The following is a 19,781-nucleotide window of genomic DNA, read 5'->3' as shown; positions in this document are numbered from 1 at the left end:
GCTCTTTTTAAAATGCAGATTTTGACTCAGTATTTCTGGGGCCATTTTTTTTAACTAGCTCCTAGGCAATGCCAGATGCTGCTGGTCCAGAGACCACACTTAAGTAGCAAGAATCTCAGACATCTATTATTCAACTAATTAAGTGATTTCATATGTTATACTCTTTGATACAATGAGATTCAATGAAACCACATCATTCAGCTAGACCTATTAGTCTCCCAAAGTACAAAGATAAATTTGACGGCTTTTAAATGTTAATGGAAAAATGTTAAGAAATGGACATATAAACTGAAAATATTTCAGGGTTTTTATAAAACTTCTGGAAAACCCAAGTTTATTACCTCATATACACAAAATCTTTAGAATAACAATGAAGAAAAAACTTTATTTCAAAAATATAATTTAGATTTAAAAAATTAAATTGAAATTGAGAGCACCATAGGATCAATAAAGTACCAACAGTCAAAAACAATTAAAAGGAATTATGAAAATAAATTCTTTTCAAAACTCTATGACAGGTTTTAAACAGGTGAGCTGCCACTAAATAATATGGAAAAGATGTCATTCAGCAGGCAGGCTCACTCACTAGGCACTCCAGCTGAGGGACAGAGGACCCATAAAAACTCTTGTGGTAGCCCGTAAGTAAAGTGCAGACTATGGTGGGGATATTCACTTTGGCTATAGAGAAAGAGGACTGCCCAGTTTCAAGACTCGATTTAAAAATCAGATTATTGTAATCAAGACATCTTTCATATTTTGAAGGCTTCAGATGCTCATACTTACATGAGGTGTTTAGTATACTCAGTGAGATAGTCTGGATGTTTGTCCCTCCAAATCTCATGTTGAAATGTGATTCCCCATGCTGAAGGTGGGGCCTGGTGAGATGTGATTGGATCATGGGGGTGGATCCCTCATGAATGGCTTAGCACCATCTCCTTGGTGATGAGTGAGTTCTTGCTCAGTTAGCTCACAGGAGAGCTGGTTGTTTAAAAGAGTCGGGCCCTCCCCATCATTCTCTTGCTCCCACTCTAGCTATGTGACATGCTGGCTCCCCTTCACCTTCCACCATAATTGTAAGCTCACCAGGAGCTGAGCAGATGTTGGCACAGTGCTTCTCATACAGCCTGCAGAACTGTGCGCCAATTAAAACTCTTTTCTTTATAAATTACCCAGCCTCAGGTCTTCCTTTATAGTGATCCAATAATGTCCTAATACACATGTGTTCATGTCTCTAGTTTACATGTTGATTGCTCCAAACCAATGGTCTCACATATATGCATTAGTGTACTACCAATGAATAAAGTTTTATCATCAATTTAGAATTTTGTAAATTGGCATTTTTCATTTTTTCAGATATGTTCTTAACATATAAAATCATATTTTTAATTATCTATGTTATCTAAAATAGAACGCTGAAATGAGAAAAACTTTACTATACATTATGTATGGTTGTTATCACCATACTGTGGATATCCATGTCTACAGAAACAATGACACAAATGAATTCATCTAACCCTCTTTAAAAATATATAGTTTTCCATTTTAATACCACTAACTGTGGTACAGGATTTAGTTTACAGTGTTTGTAGGTCTGGGGAGGTATTAAGGACTCCACACTCAGATAATCAAACAGACTATTCAATTTAGATGGGACTTTGTATACCATCTCTAGATTATACACAGCCCTTGCTCTAAAACATATTAGGACAGAATGACATGCTTATTTCTATTCCTGGACCAGAGTTTCATTTTTAAGTGCAGAAAAGAAGAGGGAATTCAGAGTTTAAAAATTTGAGAGGTAGAGGGTAAGATCTAAACCAAAGTACTCAAATACCTTAGGCAGCAGATCAGTCAATAAGGCTTCTTGGTTGCACTTGGTTATTTCAGAGAAAATAGAACAGGTAGTATATATAGTTAATTTTGACTGTATGTGTAATCATAAAGGAAATAATTTACTAAAAACTTATTGTATGCCAGGCACTACTCCAAATAATTTCAATTTATTTCATTTAACCCTTTAATCACCCTGTGCACTAGGAATTGCTGTCATTTGCTATATGAAGAATAGTGTTGACTTTAAATTCCTAATCACCCTAACAATATATATATTATAAACTATTGAGAAAAATAATAAAATTTACACTAAGAACAATTTTTGCAAATTGATGTATTCTTTTATTGAGGTATAATCTACAGTAAATAAAATGCATAGATATGAAGAATACATTTCAGTGGGTTTGGCAATTGTGTACACTATGTAACTGCCAGCCCAATTAAGAAAAGAACATTCCCATCACTTCTGAAAGTTTCCTCATGTTCCCTTCCAGTCGATCCAGCAATCCATCCCCCTACTTGCTGCCCAATAGTGACAGACTCTATTATTATTTTTATTTACCGTACCTTATTTTCCCTGTTCTGAAATTTCACATACGTACAGTAAGTACTCTTGTACATCTGGCTTCTTTCGCTTAGTATAAAATGTTTGAAGCTCATTTACATTTCGTATGAGTCAAAAGTTCTTTCATTTTCTTTCTTAATAGTATTGTACTGCATGAATATACCACAATTTATTTATTCATTCTTCTGTTTATGGGTATTTAATAGTTTCCAGCTTCTAGCTATCATGAATAAAGCTACTGTGAACATTCTTGTATGAGTCATTTTATGGACATATATTTTTATTTTCTTTGGGCAAATCCTAAGGTTGAAATTGTTGACTAACTGTAAAAGAACTGCCAGGCCATTTTCTATTGTGAACATACCAATTATACTCTGACTATTAATGTACAAGAATTCCCGTTGCTTCACATAATCAAGTATTATTCACGTAATCAAGTATTATTCACATAATCAAGTAGTATTGTTAGTCTTTAAAATTTTCCCCATTCTAATGAGAGTGAAATGGTATTTCATTGTGATTTGAATTAGCTTTCCCCTGATGACTAACAATGTTGAGACCTTTTCATGTTTTTTAGCAGTGCATATATCTTCTTTGAGGAAATGTCTTTTCAAGTCTTTTGCCCATTTCACATGACAAATGGCTATTTGGAATACATATTTTAAATTATATATATTTATATATATTTAAAATATATATATATTTAAAATATATATTATATTCTTTGAGGTAAAATATTTCAAAATAAATATTTCGGATAGTCATTTGTCATGTGCATATATAGAGTAAAAATTTTTCCCAGTCTGTCATTTATGTTTTCCTTTTATATCAGTGTCTTTTGATAGAAGATTTTAGTTCTGATGAAATTCAGTTTGTCAAGTTTTTTTCTCTTATGATTAGTGGTTTGTTGGTTTGTTTCCTACAGAATCTCTGCTTACCCTCAAATCACAGAAATAGTATTCTGTGTTATCTTTTAGAAGCTTCACAGTTTTAGCTTTTCTGTTCAGTAGTTTTGGGAAAACCCTCAAACCATGTTTTTCCTCTGCTCGCATACCACAACAACAATCATCAACACAAAAGAAAACTTCTGTGACCAAATGTGTGGAGGTTTTCCCCCACACGCCAAGCAGCACACACCAGCTGGGTGTCCTCCAATTCAGTTCTGACACTGTCTACCTGGAGATAGTGTCACATCCCACAGGTTGAGGATCAGTCCTCAAGACTGCCTACTGCCAGCCCCTGCGACCCTCACTCCCGCCGCAAGTTCAGGCCTCTGGAACTTCTTTTTAATTAATTTATTTTTTTGAGACAGAGTCTCGCTCTGTCACCTAGGCTGGAGCGCAGTGGCGTGATCTTGGCTCACTGCAACCCCCATCCCCCAGGTTCCAGCGATTCTCATGCCTCAGCCTGGGATTACTCAGTAGCTGGGATTACTGGCATGCACTACCACGCCCCGCTAAGTTTTTGTTTTTTTTAGTAGAGATGGGGTTTCGCTATGTTGGCCAGGCTGGTCTCAAACTCCTGGCCTCAAGTGACCTGCCTGCTTCGGCCTCCCAAAGTGCTGGGATTACAGGCATGAGCCACTGTACCCGGCCTGGAACAGATCAGCTTCAAGTTGGGGTTCCCACGACCCTCTCTTTGGGTTCGGTTAATTTGCTGGAGCAGTTCACAAAACTCAGATAAACGCATTCAGTGGTTCATTATAAATGATATTACAAAGGATACAGATGAAGAGACACGCAGAGCAAGGTACAAGGGAAGGGGCGCGGAGTTTCCATGCCCTCTCTAGGCAGGACACCCTCTAGGAACTTCCATGTGTTCAGCTACCTGGAAGCTCTCTGAACCCAGTCCTCTTGGGTTTTTATGGAAGCCTCATGACATCAGCATTTCTTCCCCCAGAGTACAAGGCAGGATTCTCTCTGGAATGAAGATCTTATGACCCACAATCAGAAAGGTGAGGGAAAATTAGAGTCCTGCCTTGGGGCAGGTGAAAGGAAAGTTAGAGAAAGTCAGAGAGATTCTGTTTCCTGAGGCCTGCCCCTGAGGCCTAACACACTCAAGATTATAACAAAATCTGTAACAAGGGCTATGGAAGTTATGAACCAGGACCATGGATGAAAACATATATACGTATAATAACACCACAGTACTGATATTCACCTTGACTTAATTTTTGCATATGGTATAAAGTAAGCATTATCAACCAAACAAGCAAATAAATTGATTTTATTCAGGCTATTGCAATAAGGAGAGCACCCCACATTCAAAGATTAGAGTGCTTGGCAAGATGCTTTTACCTTATGGTTTATAGGGAGAAGTAGACTTGTTTTAAATGGAATGATTTCTAGTTGGGATTGTTTTTGTAAACAGGGGACATCTCAGTCAGCTGCACAGAAAATGTTTATCTCTCTGTCTAGATAGTTTGGGGTTGACGGGGGCATGTGGTGTACTAATAGCTCTAATTTCAGCTAATGATTCATGAGATAAATGACAGGAAGTGGGAGACTCGTGTCTGGTCTTGCCAGCAAGTTCAGGCAAAAATGAAAAGGCTGTGTTTGGCCTTTTCACAGGTAAACAAGGTAAGGAGGTCATCAGTGAGTCTTATGGTAGGCATGAGAAAAAGCAGACAGAAAGTCATCTACGTCATACAGGAAGGATGGTTCGTTGTGTAAGCCATTTCCCAGAGCACAAAAGAGTTGGGAGATTTAGGAAAACAAAACTTTGTGGAATTTAACTCCACGATCTTGATCTCCATGGGTAAAATTGTCAGTTCAGATTGAAATTCTGTCTGGGAAGTCAGTTGGAAGCAGAGTCACCCTTTGGTCTACCAGATCATGATACATTGTTGAATAATAATTTGTGAAGACAGATAGCTGTGTAGTAGTATTTAAGACTAGGCATGATGTACTGCCCAATTGCAAGGTATAAGACTACAAACAGGAAAATAATTAGTGTATTAGGCCATTCTTTCATTGCTATAAAGAAATACCCGAGACTGGGTAATTTATAAAGAAAAGAGGTTTAACTGGCTCACGGTTCTGCAGGCTTTACAGGAAGCATGGTACTGGTACCTGCTCAGTTTCTAGGGAAGCCTCAGGAAGCTTAAAATCATGGTGGAAGGTGAAGAGGAAGCAGGCATATCACATGGTGAAAGCAGAAGCAAGAGAGGGAGAAGAGAGAGAGAGAATGGGTGGAGGAGGTACCACATATTTTTAAACAAGCAGATCTTGTGGGAACTCAAAGCGGGAGCTCACTTATCACCAAGTGGACAGACAACACAAGTCATTCATGAGGGATCCGCCCCCATGATCCAAACACCTCCCACCAGGCCCCACCTCCAACACTGGGGATCACACTTCAACATGAGATTTGAGCGAGGACAAATATCCAAACTATGTCAATTGGTAATGTTTGTAATACAGCTCAAAACCGGGTCTTCTATTTCTAAATCTTGCCCAGGAGAACATGTCTCAGGCTATTTGAATTTACCTTAGAAAGCCAACTAGCCTTTTCCTTGAGTTTAGTAACTAAGCATCCACTTGTCCTGTTGTGTTTATTCAAGTGCAAAAAGAGATTTTGGCTATGGCACAGATACCTCCCTGTCTAGCTAGAAGGAAGTTGAAAGTTGTAGGATTGGCCATAACAATTTGGGCCTGTGCGTTTAAACTTATTTTCTGTACTTCTAAGGCCAAAGTGGTATAATTTTCTTCTTCTACAAAGGTTAAGGAGAGGCTTGAACTAACTTTTCTTTTTTTTTTGAACTACCCTTTTTAACTGTATTAATGCCATAGTGGGTGTCAAGGACCCTCATGGTGCATATGAAAAGAGAATCATTGATATCCCTAGGAGGTTTTCCCCAATTCCCTGTAGTTGCCTCAATTTGGAGGTAATTCCAGAAGGACACACCATTGACAGGTGGGATAGCAGCTTTAAATATTTTGAAGTCCCAGACAATCAGTCCAAATGCCCCTGGGGAAGGCATGAAAAGTGGTATCCTATGGGGAAACAGGTGGGGTCTGAGGTATAGTAATTATTAACGATTACTAGGATTAACAACTGGGTAGATCCCTCAGAAGAGCAGAGTCTTTGTGTGGAACTGAACGCAGTTTGTAAGGCTGGTTAGGAAGTGGTGGAAGAGAAAATGGTTATTATTGGGGATAAAAGTGCTCCTACATTTTTTCCTACACTTGATCCTGAAAAAGTGGAGTCATTGAGTTTGGAGATTTCAAGAGACTCATTAATCATGTTAAGAATTAAGTTTCATTTAGTACATGCTGAGAAATTGGGGATAATAGAAGAGTCAGGCCATAAGGCATCAGACTCTGGGCAGGTTGAGTTCCTTAAAGAGTTTGGCTAGTTTGAATATAAGAGTACCACTGGCCTGCTTGTTTCATTTTTCCAGAGGACTGGTAAGGAGACTGCAGTTTTTGTAACATTGGAAGAACTTGTTGAAGATCCTGAATAACCTTATACTGAAGTGAGTTCCTCCACTGTTATTAAAAAAAACAGAGATCCCTAAGAGGAGAAAATTCTTTCTGGTATCAGGTTAAATTCAGTGGTGATAGTAGCTTGTTTACAGAGAAAAGCTTTTAACCATGCTGAAAACATGCCACCTATGGTTAGAACATATTTGTACCCATAAGACTTTGAGAGTTGATATATTTTCCAATGAAAACAAGGACTAGAGAGAGTTGACTCTCATGCTTGTCCCACTTTACATATTGACTAGGATTGTGTTTCTGGCAGATGGGGCAAGTTGAAGTTAACTGCTCAATATTAGGGCATCCCCAACAATATTTGTGGAGAAAGATTTTCTTTGCCATAATGTGTAATCTCATGGAGGCTGCAGAACAAATTTTGAGTGAGGGACCAAGAGAAATCAAACAGTTGTCTAGGTGTCTCCAAAGCCCATCTGAGTAGATAAAACATCCAGCTTGTTGCTTTTTTGCTTTTTCAGTCTCAGGTGCTAGCAGCTGTTATATCTTAAGTTTCTTAAGAGTTTCTGTCTTTAGAGTAGGTTGAGCAAGGAGAAGTATACACGTGATTCAGGAGGTGTTTTCTTGGGAAGCAGCAACCTTAGCATATTTTCAGCCAGTTAAGTTTCCTTTAGCTTTGTTAGTCCAGCCACTAGTGTGAGCTTTGATTTTTGAGAATAGCTAATTTCTGGATAGCTGTAAAGACTTAAATAGGGGGGCTGGGCGGTGGTTCACGCTTGTAATCCCAGCGCTGTGGGAGGCCGAGGTGGGTGGATTACCTGAGGTCAGGAGTTTGAGACCAGCCTGGCCAACATGGTGAAACCCCATCTCAACTAAAAGTAAAAAAAAAAAAAAAAAAATTAGCCGGTCATGGTGGTGGGCGCCTGTAATCCTAGTTACTCAGGAGGCTGAGGCAGGAGAATTGCTTGAACCCGGGAGGCAGAGGTTGCAGTGAGCCAAGACTGCGCCACTGCAACTCCAGCCTGTGTGACAAGAGCGAGACTCCATCTCAAAAAAAAAAAAAAGACTTAAATAGGTTAGTGAGTTGGGTTCTGATTGGTACTCCTCAGTTGTCATAAACCTCTTTCCATAGCATACCAAAATAACGTACAATTCCAAAAGTAAACTGGCTGTCTGTATAAATGTTAGTTCCCTTATCTTGTGCTAACATGCAAGTTTGGGTGAGTGCTTAAGAATTCAATGATTTGGGCCACGTTAACTTAGGTGGAGATTTCAACTTAATAGGCTGTTGAAAATCTGCAATAGTGTATCCTGCTTAAAATTCCCCATTTGTACTCCTGAGGTAAGAATCATCTACAAAGAAGGTGATATCAAGGTCTCTGAGAGGAGTTCTGGTGATGTCAGAGTGAGGAAATGTGAATGACTGTGTGCCGGTGATTCAGTCACAAGGTTGTCCTTCAGAGGGAATGGGAAGAAGACTGGCTTGGTTGTTTTGACTACTGTGGACAGTGATGAGAGAGGAAGACAGTGGCAGGGTTTCACAGGAGGTGAGTCCAAAGTGGAAACGTGTTAGGTGTTCTCAGTGACTTCTAATGTTTGAACTGCATAGGTAAGTAAAGGTTGAGTGAATGACTAAAAATAAAGTCAGCTCTGATGGAGCAGCAACTTCATACAAGCAAGGGGAGAAATGCTTGAGCCATTGGGTCTAAAAGGATGCTAAATTACCAACCAGGCCTCTGGCTTCCATTGTGTTTTGGGGTGAGGACCCCCTAAAGCATGTCTCTTCTTTTGTGTAAAAAAGGGAAAGGGGTACTGAATATTGGAGAGACCAAGTGGGAGAAGTGGCTACAGAGGACTTCACGTCTGGAAGGAAAGTCTCAAAGTCAGGTGACTGGAGGTGGTCTCCTTTTAGTCATGGCAAGTAAGGACAGGCAATTGTGAAAAAGCCAGGGATCTAATTCCAGTAATAGCCAACCAATCCTACAAACCCTGAGTTATCTTTTGGTACCAGGGAGAGGCATAGTGAGTAAAAAAAAAAAAAAAAAAATAACTTCTAATGGATGCATACACTAATACAAGATGTTAATAATAAGGGAACTGTGAAGTGGGGAGAGATATATGCAAGTTCCCTGTCCCTGCTGCTCAATTTTTCCGTAAACCTAAAAATAAAATCTAGTTTACACACACACCCACACGCCCCTAAAAAGGGATCTCTACTGGAACTTGCAAGGTTTTCTGTTTTGGGGGGTTTTTTGTTTTCCTACAGGCTCATAATTTCAAATTAGTGATGCTTCCTTTTTTTTTTTTTTATAAAGGCTGGAAGAAAACTTATCGAACCTTTACATTCTAAGAACTGAGTAATTATTCTACAAACCAACAAATATTTATTAACAGCGTCCTATAACCAACTCATGTAATCTTCACACAATCCTATGAAATACTACTGTTCACATTTTACAAAAGAAGAAACAGTTCAAAGAGATAAGTCAAACAATACATACTAGAACGAGGCGACTACTCTGGATTCCAAAAACCACACTTCCAAACCACAAAATCGAATCTAGGAAAATTGGCGCTCTCGAGTGTCGTCAGCTAAAACAAGGAACACCAGAGAAGGATCGCGATATTACACCAACTACTACTCCCAACATGCAAAGCGGACTCTTTCCCTCGGTCTCCGCCCGGGAGTCTGAGAGCCCCAGCAGCCCTCGGGGCGCGAAAGGCAACCTGGGAGCGGGAGTTCTCCCGGGCGCCTAGTATTGTCGCCCACGCTGCAGTAGCGGCTTCTGCGGCTCCAAGCCAGCGGGTCTTGTGAAGGCGAGCAGACGCGGAGAAAGGACGCGGGAGTGAGAGAGGGTGAGTCAGCCACTGTCTAAACGATAAAGGGAGGCGGCTCCTCGGGGTAGGGCTGAATTCAGTAAATGGGCTCGTGCTGCGGTCTCTTCGGAGACGCTGCTATCTTAGCGTCAGCGAGGGAAGGTTGAGGAGGAGCCAGAGCCGGGTCCTGCAGCCTTTCTCGCCATCAGCGCCCGTCGCCATCTCCACCATGCAGTCCCGGGAAGACGCCCCGCGCTCTCGCCGCCTCGCCAGTCCCCGTGGTGGGAAGCGGCCCAAGAAGATTCACAAACCCACAGTTTCGGCCTTTTTCACGGGTCCAGAGGAATTAAAGGACACGGCCCATTCTGCAGCCCTGCTGGCACAGCTCAAGTCCTTCTATGATGCGCGGCTGCTGTGCGATGTGACCATCGAGGTGGTGACGCCTGGCAGCGGGCCTGGCACGGGTCGCCTGTTCCCCTGCAATCGCAATGTGCTGGCCGCGGCATGTCCCTACTTCAAGAGTATGTTCACAGGTGGCATGTACGAGAGCCAGCAGGCCAGCGTGACCATGCACGATGTGGACGCTGAGTCCTTCGAGGTATTGGTCGACTACTGCTACACGGGTCGTGTGTCTCTCAGTGAGGCCAACGTGGAGCGCCTATACGCGGCCTCCGACATGCTCCAGCTGGAATATGTGCGGGAAGCCTGTGCCTCCTTCTTAGCCCGACGTCTAGACCTGACCAACTGCACCGCCATCCTCAAGTTTGCAGACGCCTTTGGCCATCGCAAGCTGCGATCCCAGGCCCAGTCCTATATAGCTCAGAACTTCAAGCAACTCAGCCACATGGGTTCAATTCGGGAGGAGAGTCTAGCAGATCTGACCCTGGCCCAGCTGCTGGCTGTCCTGCGCTTGGATAGTCTGGACGTGGAGAGTGAGCAGACAGTGTGTCATGTGGCAGTGCAGTGGCTGGAGGCTGCTCCCAAAGAGCGGGGTCCCAGTGCTGCAGAAGTCTTCAAGTGCGTGCGCTGGATGCACTTCACTGAAGAAGATCAGGACTACTTAGAAGGGCTGCTGACCAAGCCCATCGTGAAGAAGTACTGCCTGGACGTTATTGAAGGGGCCCTGCAGATGCGCTATGGTGACCTGTTGTACAAGTCTCTGGCGCCAGTGCCAAACAGCAGCAGCAGCAGTAGCAGCAGCAACTCTCTTGTATCTGCAGCAGAAAATCCACCCCAGAGACTGGGTATGTGTGCCAAGGAGATGGTGATCTTCTTTGGACACCCCAGAGATCCCTTTCTGTGCTGTGATCCATACTCGGGGGACCTTTACAAAGTGCCGTCACCTTTGACCTGTCTGGCTCACACTAGGACTGTCACCACTTTAGCTGTCTGTATCTCTCCTGACCATGACATCTATCTAGCTGCTCAGCCCAGGACAGACCTCTGGGTGTACAAACCAGCTCAGAATAGTTGGCAGCAACTTGCAGATCGCTTGCTGTGTCGTGAGGGCATGGATGTGGCATATCTCAATGGCTACATCTACATTTTGGGGGGGCGAGACCCTATTACTGGAGTTAAGTTGAAGGAAGTGGAATGCTACAATGTTAAGAGAAACCAGTGGGCATTGGTGGCTCCACTGCCCCATTCTTTTTTATCCTTTGACCTAATGGTAATTCGAGACTATCTCTATGCTCTCAACAGTAAGCGCATGTTCTGTTATGATCCTAGCCATAATATGTGGCTGAAGTGCGTTTCTCTGAAGCGCAATGACTTTCAGGAAGCCTGTGTCTTCAATGAGGAGATCTATTGTATCTGTGATATCCCAGTCATGAAGGTCTACAACCCAGTTAGGGCAGAATGGAGGCAAATGAATAATATTCCCTTAGTCTCAGAGACCAACAACTACAGGATTATCAAGCATGGCCAAAAATTGTTGCTCATCACCTCTCGCACCCCACAGTGGAAAAAGAACCGGGTGACTGTGTATGAATACGATATTAGGGGAGACCAATGGATTAATATAGGTACCACATTAGGCCTCTTGCAGTTTGATTCTAACTTTTTTTGCCTCTCTGCTCGTGTTTATCCTTCCTGCCTTGAACCTGGTCAGAGTTTCCTCACTGAAGAAGAAGAAATACCAAGTGAGTCTAGCACTGAATGGGACTTAGGTGGATTCAGTGAGCCAGACTCTGAGTCAGGAAGTTCAAGTTCTCTTTCTGATGATGATTTTTGGGTGCGTGTAGCGCCTCAGTGAAATGCACAGGATCAACAGGGTTTGTTGTAACTAAATTGAAACACTAAGTTGTTTTTACTGTTTTGGAAAATATCTTAAATATCCTTTTTGTTCCTAAAGGAGAGGAAAAGTTGATTAACTTCTGGTTTGGTTTAGAAAAAGTAATGTTTGAAATACGAAGGTAATTTAATGTTACAAATTTTAACACTCAAATCAACCTTTTAATAATTTTCTGTGCTAAGGGTCCAGTATTTATTTTATTATTTAGTGTGTTTATGTTTCATGACACTAATTTAGTCTTTTGATAAATTTTACACTCTGTTTACTGCCACAAGCACTGTGGCAATAATTTTTCAATTTTAATTTTTATAATAGAAAAATGATTAGGAATTGCTAGATAGTGTTTTGAAAGCGTATCTTTTTCTTCAGGACAATGTAGATTTCCGAAATGGTTAACCTAAGGGGTCTTTACAAAATATGTTATAAGTTAAACATAATTTGGGAAGTTTTACTTTTGTTTTCTTCTATGAAGAAAAAAATGCAGGCTGGGCGCGGTGGCTCACGCCTGTAATCCTAGCACTTTGGGAGGCCGGGGCGGGTGGATCACCTGAGGTCAGGAGTTCAAGACCAGCCTGGCCAACATGGTGAAACCCCATCTCTACTAAAAATACAAAAATTAGCTGGGCATGGTGGCATGCGCCTGTAATCCCAGCTGCCCAGGAGGCCAAGGCAGGAGAATTGCTGAAACCCGGGAGTCAGAGGCTGCAGAGAGCCAAGATTGGGCCACTGCACTCCAGCCTGGATGACAGAGTGAGACTCCGTCTCAAAAAAAAAAAAAAAAAACAAGAAAAACAAACAAACAAAAAAGCATATATGTATTAGGGTGACTGAGTGGTGATTTCATTTATAATAATACAGAGAATAGCTATAAGCTCATTGACAGTAAAAACAAACCAGGATTCTACTGGTTTCGTTTTAATTTTGGAATTTAGAATGTATATTTGCAAAGTCACCAATTTTCATCTAAAAGATTATATTCTAGTTGTGTCACCAAATTATCAAAAAACCTTAAAAAAGAAGTAACTTGCTTTGTAGGTTTGTATTGTTGATCTCAACCTGATACATGCTTCATTTAATCAGGAATAATCCTTTTTTCTGCTGGACATGTATAAATTTCACTGGATTGTATAAATTTTTATCTATTGCCTTAAACATTTATGTGATTCTCAATATGTTTTAGCTGCACAGTTTTGGTGTTCATCTTAGAGGATTCTTCAGCAGAAGTGATATTTCTTTACTGTTTTGTGAGGTAATAATGATTTTGAAAATATATATAAGCTAAAAACAGTATTTCGTTGATATCAGTAGTCGTTGTGTTAACTATAAAGTCAAGTGCCAGCAAAGAACTTTAAAACTGTAAAGCTGTGTATAGAACTGTTTTGTGTAGCATGGAAATATTCTGTCAGCTTTTTAAAGTCACTAAATGTTCTTGATTATCAGCTTGAAGGTATTTTTGTTTTACAAGTTGACAGTTGCTGGGTGTAGTGGCTCATGCCTGTAATCCTAGCAACTCAGGGGGCTGAGGTGGGAGGATTGCATCAGCCCAGGAGTTTGAGACCAGCCTGGGCAACATAGCAAAACCCCATGTCTACAAAAATAAAAAATATGTCTGGGCATGGTGGCCCAAGTCTGAGTCCCAGCTACTTGGGAGGATCACTTGAATGTAGGATCACTTCAGTCTAGGAGTTCGGGGCTGCAGCTGTCATCTGCAGCTATAATCATAGCTCGCTGCAGCTATGATCATGTCTCTGCACTCCAGCTTTGGCAACAGAACGAGATCCCATCTCTTAGAAAAACAAAGTTGATAGTTAAAGAACATAAGTGGATGATGGCATTTGAGGCCACTAGTGAAAGTATGTTTTCTCTAAAATATTTCTCTAATAGTGATATAAATGGCTATTTTATTATGATGTTTGTATGTGTTTTGTATTTCTCTGTTAAACCATGCTCCAGTCTTTGTTTTTCTGTTACTGTAATGTAAGAGAAAGTCTTGGAATGGAGACTAAATCCCACGAAACTGACATTGTTAAACACACTAAAACAAAAGTACTTACCTCTTGAAGATTTAATATATAATGGTTGACATGATACATGTACATGATAAATGACCACATGCTTATGGTCTATATTTTCCTTTATCCTGTTAGTATTACCTTCCTTAATCTTTGTTCATTAACATGCTAATTCCTCTTCAGTGTTTATTTTCTAGTGACAGAATGCTAACATTTCTTACACCCTGGCAGAAGGGAGAGAAATGTGTTTTGGGGTGGGTAACTAAATTTTGGAGTGAAATATCATAAGATGAGAATGGAAAGAGGGAGACACAAAAAGAGTTATAACAAAAAAAAATGGTTTTTTTAGCCATTTGACTGGCTCTTTAAATAGTCTACAAGACATTCATGTTTAACATCACTTTCAGTGAAATAAAATGTGCCGTACTAGTATGTGCTTCAAAAGGGCAAATGTGCTTTAGTGCCCTAAGGCTAAATTTTGGTCATTTGACATCAGAGATGTTATAAGTATTGCACTTAATACACGCCTATTTCTCAATAGTGTTATTTTTTGGCTAGCATTTTCTTTACCATTATATTGTTGATAGCTTTTTGTTCTCTAAGGTTGAAACATGACAGTGCTTATCTCAAACAGATTACCCATCTGCAGAATTAAGGAAAGCAATTTATGTATGAAAGAAATTCTCGAATTCGTCATTCTCAACCTTTGAATTAAAGCTTAGACTAAATAGTAATATATCGTGGGAAGGATTTTGGTTTTGTGATATTTCTGTGAATTAAGGAATAGATGTTAACCATTATTTTGTAGAAAAGTGATTTGTATGTGGTTAATTATAAATAAAACTGGTACCAGAACTTATGCTTCCTGACTTTTTACTTCAGTGATTCCACTAAATGTATAAAACTTTTGCGTGTGCAGTTAATCAGGGGTCCCCAGCCCCCAGGCTGCAGACCTGTACCAGTCTGTGGCCTGTTAGGAACTGGACTCACACAGTGAGCTGCAGGCAAGCAAGCATTAGCTCTGCCTCCTATTAGATCAGCAGTGGCATTAGGTTCTCATAGGAGTGTAAACTCTATTGTGAACTGCATGTGCAAGGGATCTATGTTACATGTTCCTAATGAGAATCTAATTAATGCCTGATGATCTGAGGTGGGACAGTTTCATCCTGAAACTATCCCCTTACCCCTAGTCATGGAAACTGGTCCCTGGTGCCCAAAAAGGTTGGGGATCACTGTAGTGAATGATAAAACTAGCAGTGCTGAAATCCCTTCATGACAAGAAAATGTAACTGTCTAATTTTCCAATTAAGCCACACATATTTTAGCAAACGCTTAATAGAATGTCATTTGTCAGACTACCATCTGTAAGATTTAGAATGACATTAATTATCTTTTGTATTTATGTCCTTGTAGTCTGAAAAGCTGAGAACCCAAATTATTGCAAATTCTTTTAAATGCAAACGATAGGTAGTATTAGAGTTTTCAAAAGGATAAAATAGAAACAAATTTAGCCACTAACTGTTCTAAATATGGATTAAAGATTGAAATTAAGTTGTAATAGCTCTTTTTCATCATTTTTAATTGAGCAGGGATTTATTTTTTAATTTTTATATCTTGTTGAGAATCTGAGGAAAGCTTTTGATCCATTCCCAAGCAAAAGGCACATAATTTATAATTTCAAGGATGTTTCACTTTTCTGAAGCTCATCAGACCCAAGGTAAGAGCACTTGTAATAGGATCTCTTTTGCCATACCTGCTTAAAAATTTCAATACCCCTTTTATTATTCTAAATAACCTGATTTGTTTTGTTTTTAAATAGAGATAGGGTCTGTATTAGTCTGTTCTCATGCTGCTAATAAAGACACAAGAGACTGGGTAATTTATAAGGAAAAGGAGGTTTAATGGACTCACAGTTCCATGTGGCTGGGGAGGCCTCACAATCATGGTGGAAGGCAAAGGAAGAGCAAAGTCACGTCTTACAGGCCAAGCAAGGTGGCTAACACCTGTAATCCCAGCACTCTGGGAGGCCAGGGTGGGCAGGATCACATGAGAGCAGGAGTTCAAGACCAGCCTGGCCAACATGCAAAACCCTGTCTCTACTTAAAAAATACAAAAATTAGCTGGGCGTGATGATAGTCACCTATAGTCCCAGCTACTGTGGAGGCTGAGGCAGGAGAATTACTTGAACCCAGGAGGCAGAGGTTGCAGTGAGCTGAGGTCGTACCACTGCACTCCAGCCTGGGCAACAGAGTGAGACTCTATTTCAAAAAAAAAAAAAAGGGTCACACCTTACATGGCGGCAGGCAAGAGAGAGCAAGTGCAGGGGAGCTCGCTTTATAAAACCATCAGATTTCATGAGACTTATTCACTATCAGGAGAACAACACAGAAAAGACTCACCCTCGTGATTCAATTACCTCCCACCGGGTCCCTCCCATGATGTGGGAATTATGGGAGCTACAATTTGAGATTTGGGTGGGGACACAGACAAACCATATTAGAGTCTCATTATTCTGCCTAGGCTGGAGTGCAGTGGCACAATCATAGCTCACTGTAAACTTGAACTCCTGGACTCAAGCCATCCTCCCACCTTAGCCTCCTGAGTAGCTAGGACTACAGGCACACACCACCATTACCAGCTAATTTGTTAAATTTTTTGTTGAAATGATAAACTCCTGGCCTCAAGTTTTATCCTCCAGCCTCAGCCTCCCAGAGTGCTGGGATTACATGTATAAGCCATGATGTCCAGCCTTATTTATTTTTATTTTTATTTTTATTGAGACAGAGTCTTGCTCTGTCTCCCAGGCTGGAATGCAGTGGTGCAATCTCAGCTCACTGCACACCCCCCACCCCCCCCCGCCCCCCCCCACCCCCCCCCCCCCCGGTTCCTGGGTTCAAGCAATTCTCCTGCTTCAGCCTCCTGAGTAGCTGGGATTATAGGCACCTGCCACTACACCCAGCTAATTTTGGGTTCAAGCAATTCTCCTGCTTCAGCCTCCTGAGTAGCTGGGATTATAGGCACCTGCCACTACACCCAGCTAATTTTTGTATTTTTAGTAGAGACGGTGTTTCACCATGTCGGCCAGACTGCTCTCTTTTAACCATGTAAGGTCTTCCACGGCTGCATCCCAAGTCTGCATTAAGATTTCAGATGCCCAGGTTGGTCTCAAAATCCTGGGCTCAAGCCATTCACCCGCCTCTGCCTCCCAAACTGCTGGGATTACAGGCATGAGCCACTGTGCCCAGTACCTTTAAGTTTATGGGAGATAAGTAGAAATGAAATATAGAATGGAGTCACATACTTGACAGAAGTAGTTATCCTAAATGTTTTCTGAAAGCTGTTTTGAAGTTTTCACAAACCGAAAAAAAATGACACTATATGTATATATTGACTAAAGCACAATTTACCTGAACTTAGTACAAGAAATGGGCAAGAAACTAAGTTTTGAATAAACTATTGTGGCTAATGGTCTGAACTTCAACAAAGGGGGAAATAAGTAGATTACTTTCACACTGCACTGCAAAGATGATTCAGGCACAGAAAATGCTGTAATGTTGCTAGATAGCCTAGTTAGCTGTAAGAAATTTCCAGTTTTCGGCCGGGTGCGGTGGCTGACGCCTGTAATTCCAGCACTTTGGGAGGCCAAGGCAGGCAGATTATGAGGTCAGGAGTTCAAGACCAGCCTGGCCAACATAGTGAAACCCATCTCTACTAAAAATACAAAAATTAGCCAGGCATGGTGGCATGCATCTGTAGTCCCAGCTGCTCGGGAGGCTGAGGCAGGAGAATCACTTGAACCCAGGAGGCAGAGGTTGTGGTGAGCCGAGATTGCACCACTGCACTCCAGCCTGGGCAGCAGAGTGAGACTCCATCTCAAAAAAATAAATAATTAAAAAATAATAATAATAAAAATAGCCTTTCTCCCCTATCCTACAAGGAGCAATGGCTAAATTCTAACTAGATACATGTTGATCCAGAATAGAGACTACCTCTCCCAGGCATCCCTGCAGCTAGATGTGGCCATGTAGTTAAGATCTGGCCAATTTCATGCGACCTGAAGCAATATGCACAACTTCTCTTACAGGGACAGTCGTGCCCTCTCCTTCCCTTTCTTTCTTGATGGCTGGAACATGGACATGAGGATGAACCACCTTGGACCATGTGGGTCAGGGCAACACCCTAAGTAAGGATAGCAGAACAGGAAGACAGAAATGCCTGGGTCTCAGATGACTTCGTAGATTAGGATCCACACAACAGACTGGACTTTTATATAAGGAACTTATTTAAAGGACTAGGGAGTCTCAGCCTGAGCAACATAGTGAGACCTTATCTCTAATTAAAAAAAAAAAAAAAATTAAGGCCAGGTGTGGTGGCTCACGCCTGTAATCCCAGCACTTTGGGAGGCTGAGGCAGGCGGATCACCTGAGGTCAGGAGTTCAAGACCAGCCTGACCAACATAGAGAAACCCTGTCTCTACTAAAAATGCAAAACTAGCCGGGCGTGGTGGTGCATGCCTGTAATCCCAGCTACTTGGAAGGCTGAGACAGCAGAATCGCTTGAACCCGGGGGGCGGAGATTGCGGTAAACCAGAGCCGAGATCACGCCATTGCACTCCAGCCTGGGCAACAAAAGCAAAACTCCGTCCAAAAAAAAATTAACCAAGCATGGTGGTGCATGCCTATGGGCCAGCCACATGGAAGGCTGAGTTGGAAGGATCACCTGGGCCCAGGCGATTGAGGCTGCAGTGAGCTATGATCATGCCACTGCACTCCAGCCTGGGTGACAGAGATTCTGTATCTAAAAAAAGAAAAAAGAAAAGAATTATAGGGTCTCTATTACATATGACCAACCTATGTGCTAACTAATGCATAAAGTGAGAGAAAACATTGTCCCATGATATAGTCTCTGTATTATATATATATTTATTTCTCTGTATATAGAGAAAGCCCTGTAAACATTGAGACTCTGGATAAGGCTGTGTTTGAAGTGAGTGCCATTGCTGGATTTTCTCATGATAGGCAAAAAATCCTATTTTGTTTTCTTAAGATTATCTAAATTAAGGTTCTGTTGCTTATAATTGAGATTCCTGACTCCTCTCCTTCTTTAAGGCATATTCGTTTTAGAAGAATATTTTGGCCCCACTTACAAAAATTGGATTTGGCTAGTTTTCCAAGAATTAAGGATTAGTTTGCCCCAAAAGAATATTCCTGATTGAGACATAGCAGTTCCAAGCAGCAATTTTAGCTTTGGAGGTAAGAATGTAAAAGCTTGACTCCATTGGAGAAAGGTGGCTCCATACTAACTACGGTTTTTTGTTGTTTTTTATGAGACAGGGTCTTGCTCTGAAACCCAGGCTGGAGTGCAGTAGCATGATCACAGCTCACTGTAGCCTTGACCTCCAGGATTCAAGCAATTCTCCCACTGCAGTCTTCCAAGTAAGCATGTGCAACCACACCCAGCTAATTTTTTTTTCAAATGAATCATAGCCAATTTATTCCAGTTCTTCAAAATGTATACTCAATATGTTGTTTTTAAAATGTACATCATCCTTTATATAATAGTTCTTTCTTTCTTTCTCTCCTTGTTTCGAGTCTTGTTTTGTCACCCAAGCTAGAGTGCAGTGGCGTGATTTCAGCTCACTGCAACCTCCGCCTCCTGGATTCAAGTGATTCTCCTACCTCAGCACCCCGAGTAGCTGGGATTACAGGTGCCCGCCACCACACTCAGCTAATTTTTGTATTTTTAGTAGACGGGGTTTCGCCATGTTGGCTGGGCTGGTCTCAAACTCCTGACCTCAGGTGACCCACTCTGGCCTCCCAAAGTGC

The 19,781-nt window shown here is 41.4% G+C and overlaps 1 protein-coding gene and 1 long non-coding RNA gene across 8 annotated transcripts in view; one reads left to right on the top strand and one right to left on the bottom strand.

Annotated features, from left to right (window-relative positions):
• Nucleotides 1-9,466, bottom strand: part of LOC112128569 (uncharacterized) — a 157,087-nt gene extending 147,621 nt beyond the window's left edge. For 6 of the 7 annotated variants that reach the window (XR_010136761.1, XR_010136757.1, XR_010136760.1 and 3 more), the window contains exon 1: nucleotides 9,336-9,459. This is a non-coding gene — a long non-coding RNA (uncharacterized LOC112128569). Of the gene's footprint in view, nucleotides 1-9,335 lie in introns of all 7 variants that reach the window. The other variant, XR_010136756.1, reaches the window with a different exon arrangement.
• A 71-nt stretch (nucleotides 9,467-9,537) lies between these two features.
• Nucleotides 9,538-14,811, top strand: KBTBD6 (kelch repeat and BTB domain containing 6). The gene has a single exon (XM_002824208.5). The coding sequence runs from the start codon at nucleotides 9,881-9,883 to the stop codon at nucleotides 11,903-11,905; it is 2,025 nt and encodes a 674-aa protein (XP_002824254.1). The 5' UTR covers nucleotides 9,538-9,880; the 3' UTR covers nucleotides 11,906-14,811.
• Nucleotides 14,812-19,781: the final 4,970 nt, after the last annotated feature.

The sequence above is a fragment of the Pongo abelii genome, chromosome 14, assembly GCF_028885655.2.
Source record: "Pongo abelii isolate AG06213 chromosome 14, NHGRI_mPonAbe1-v2.0_pri, whole genome shotgun sequence".
In the NCBI taxonomy this organism is placed as follows: Eukaryota; Metazoa; Chordata; class Mammalia; order Primates; family Hominidae; genus Pongo; species Pongo abelii.
Note: the sequence above shows the minus strand (reverse complement) of the source record. Positions and strands in the feature narration are given on the sequence as shown.

Coding starts and splice junctions, on each gene's coding strand:
- KBTBD6 (XM_002824208.5), top strand. CDS start 9,881: ATGCAGTCCCGGGAAGACGCCCCGCGCTCTCGCCGCCTCGCCAGTCCC.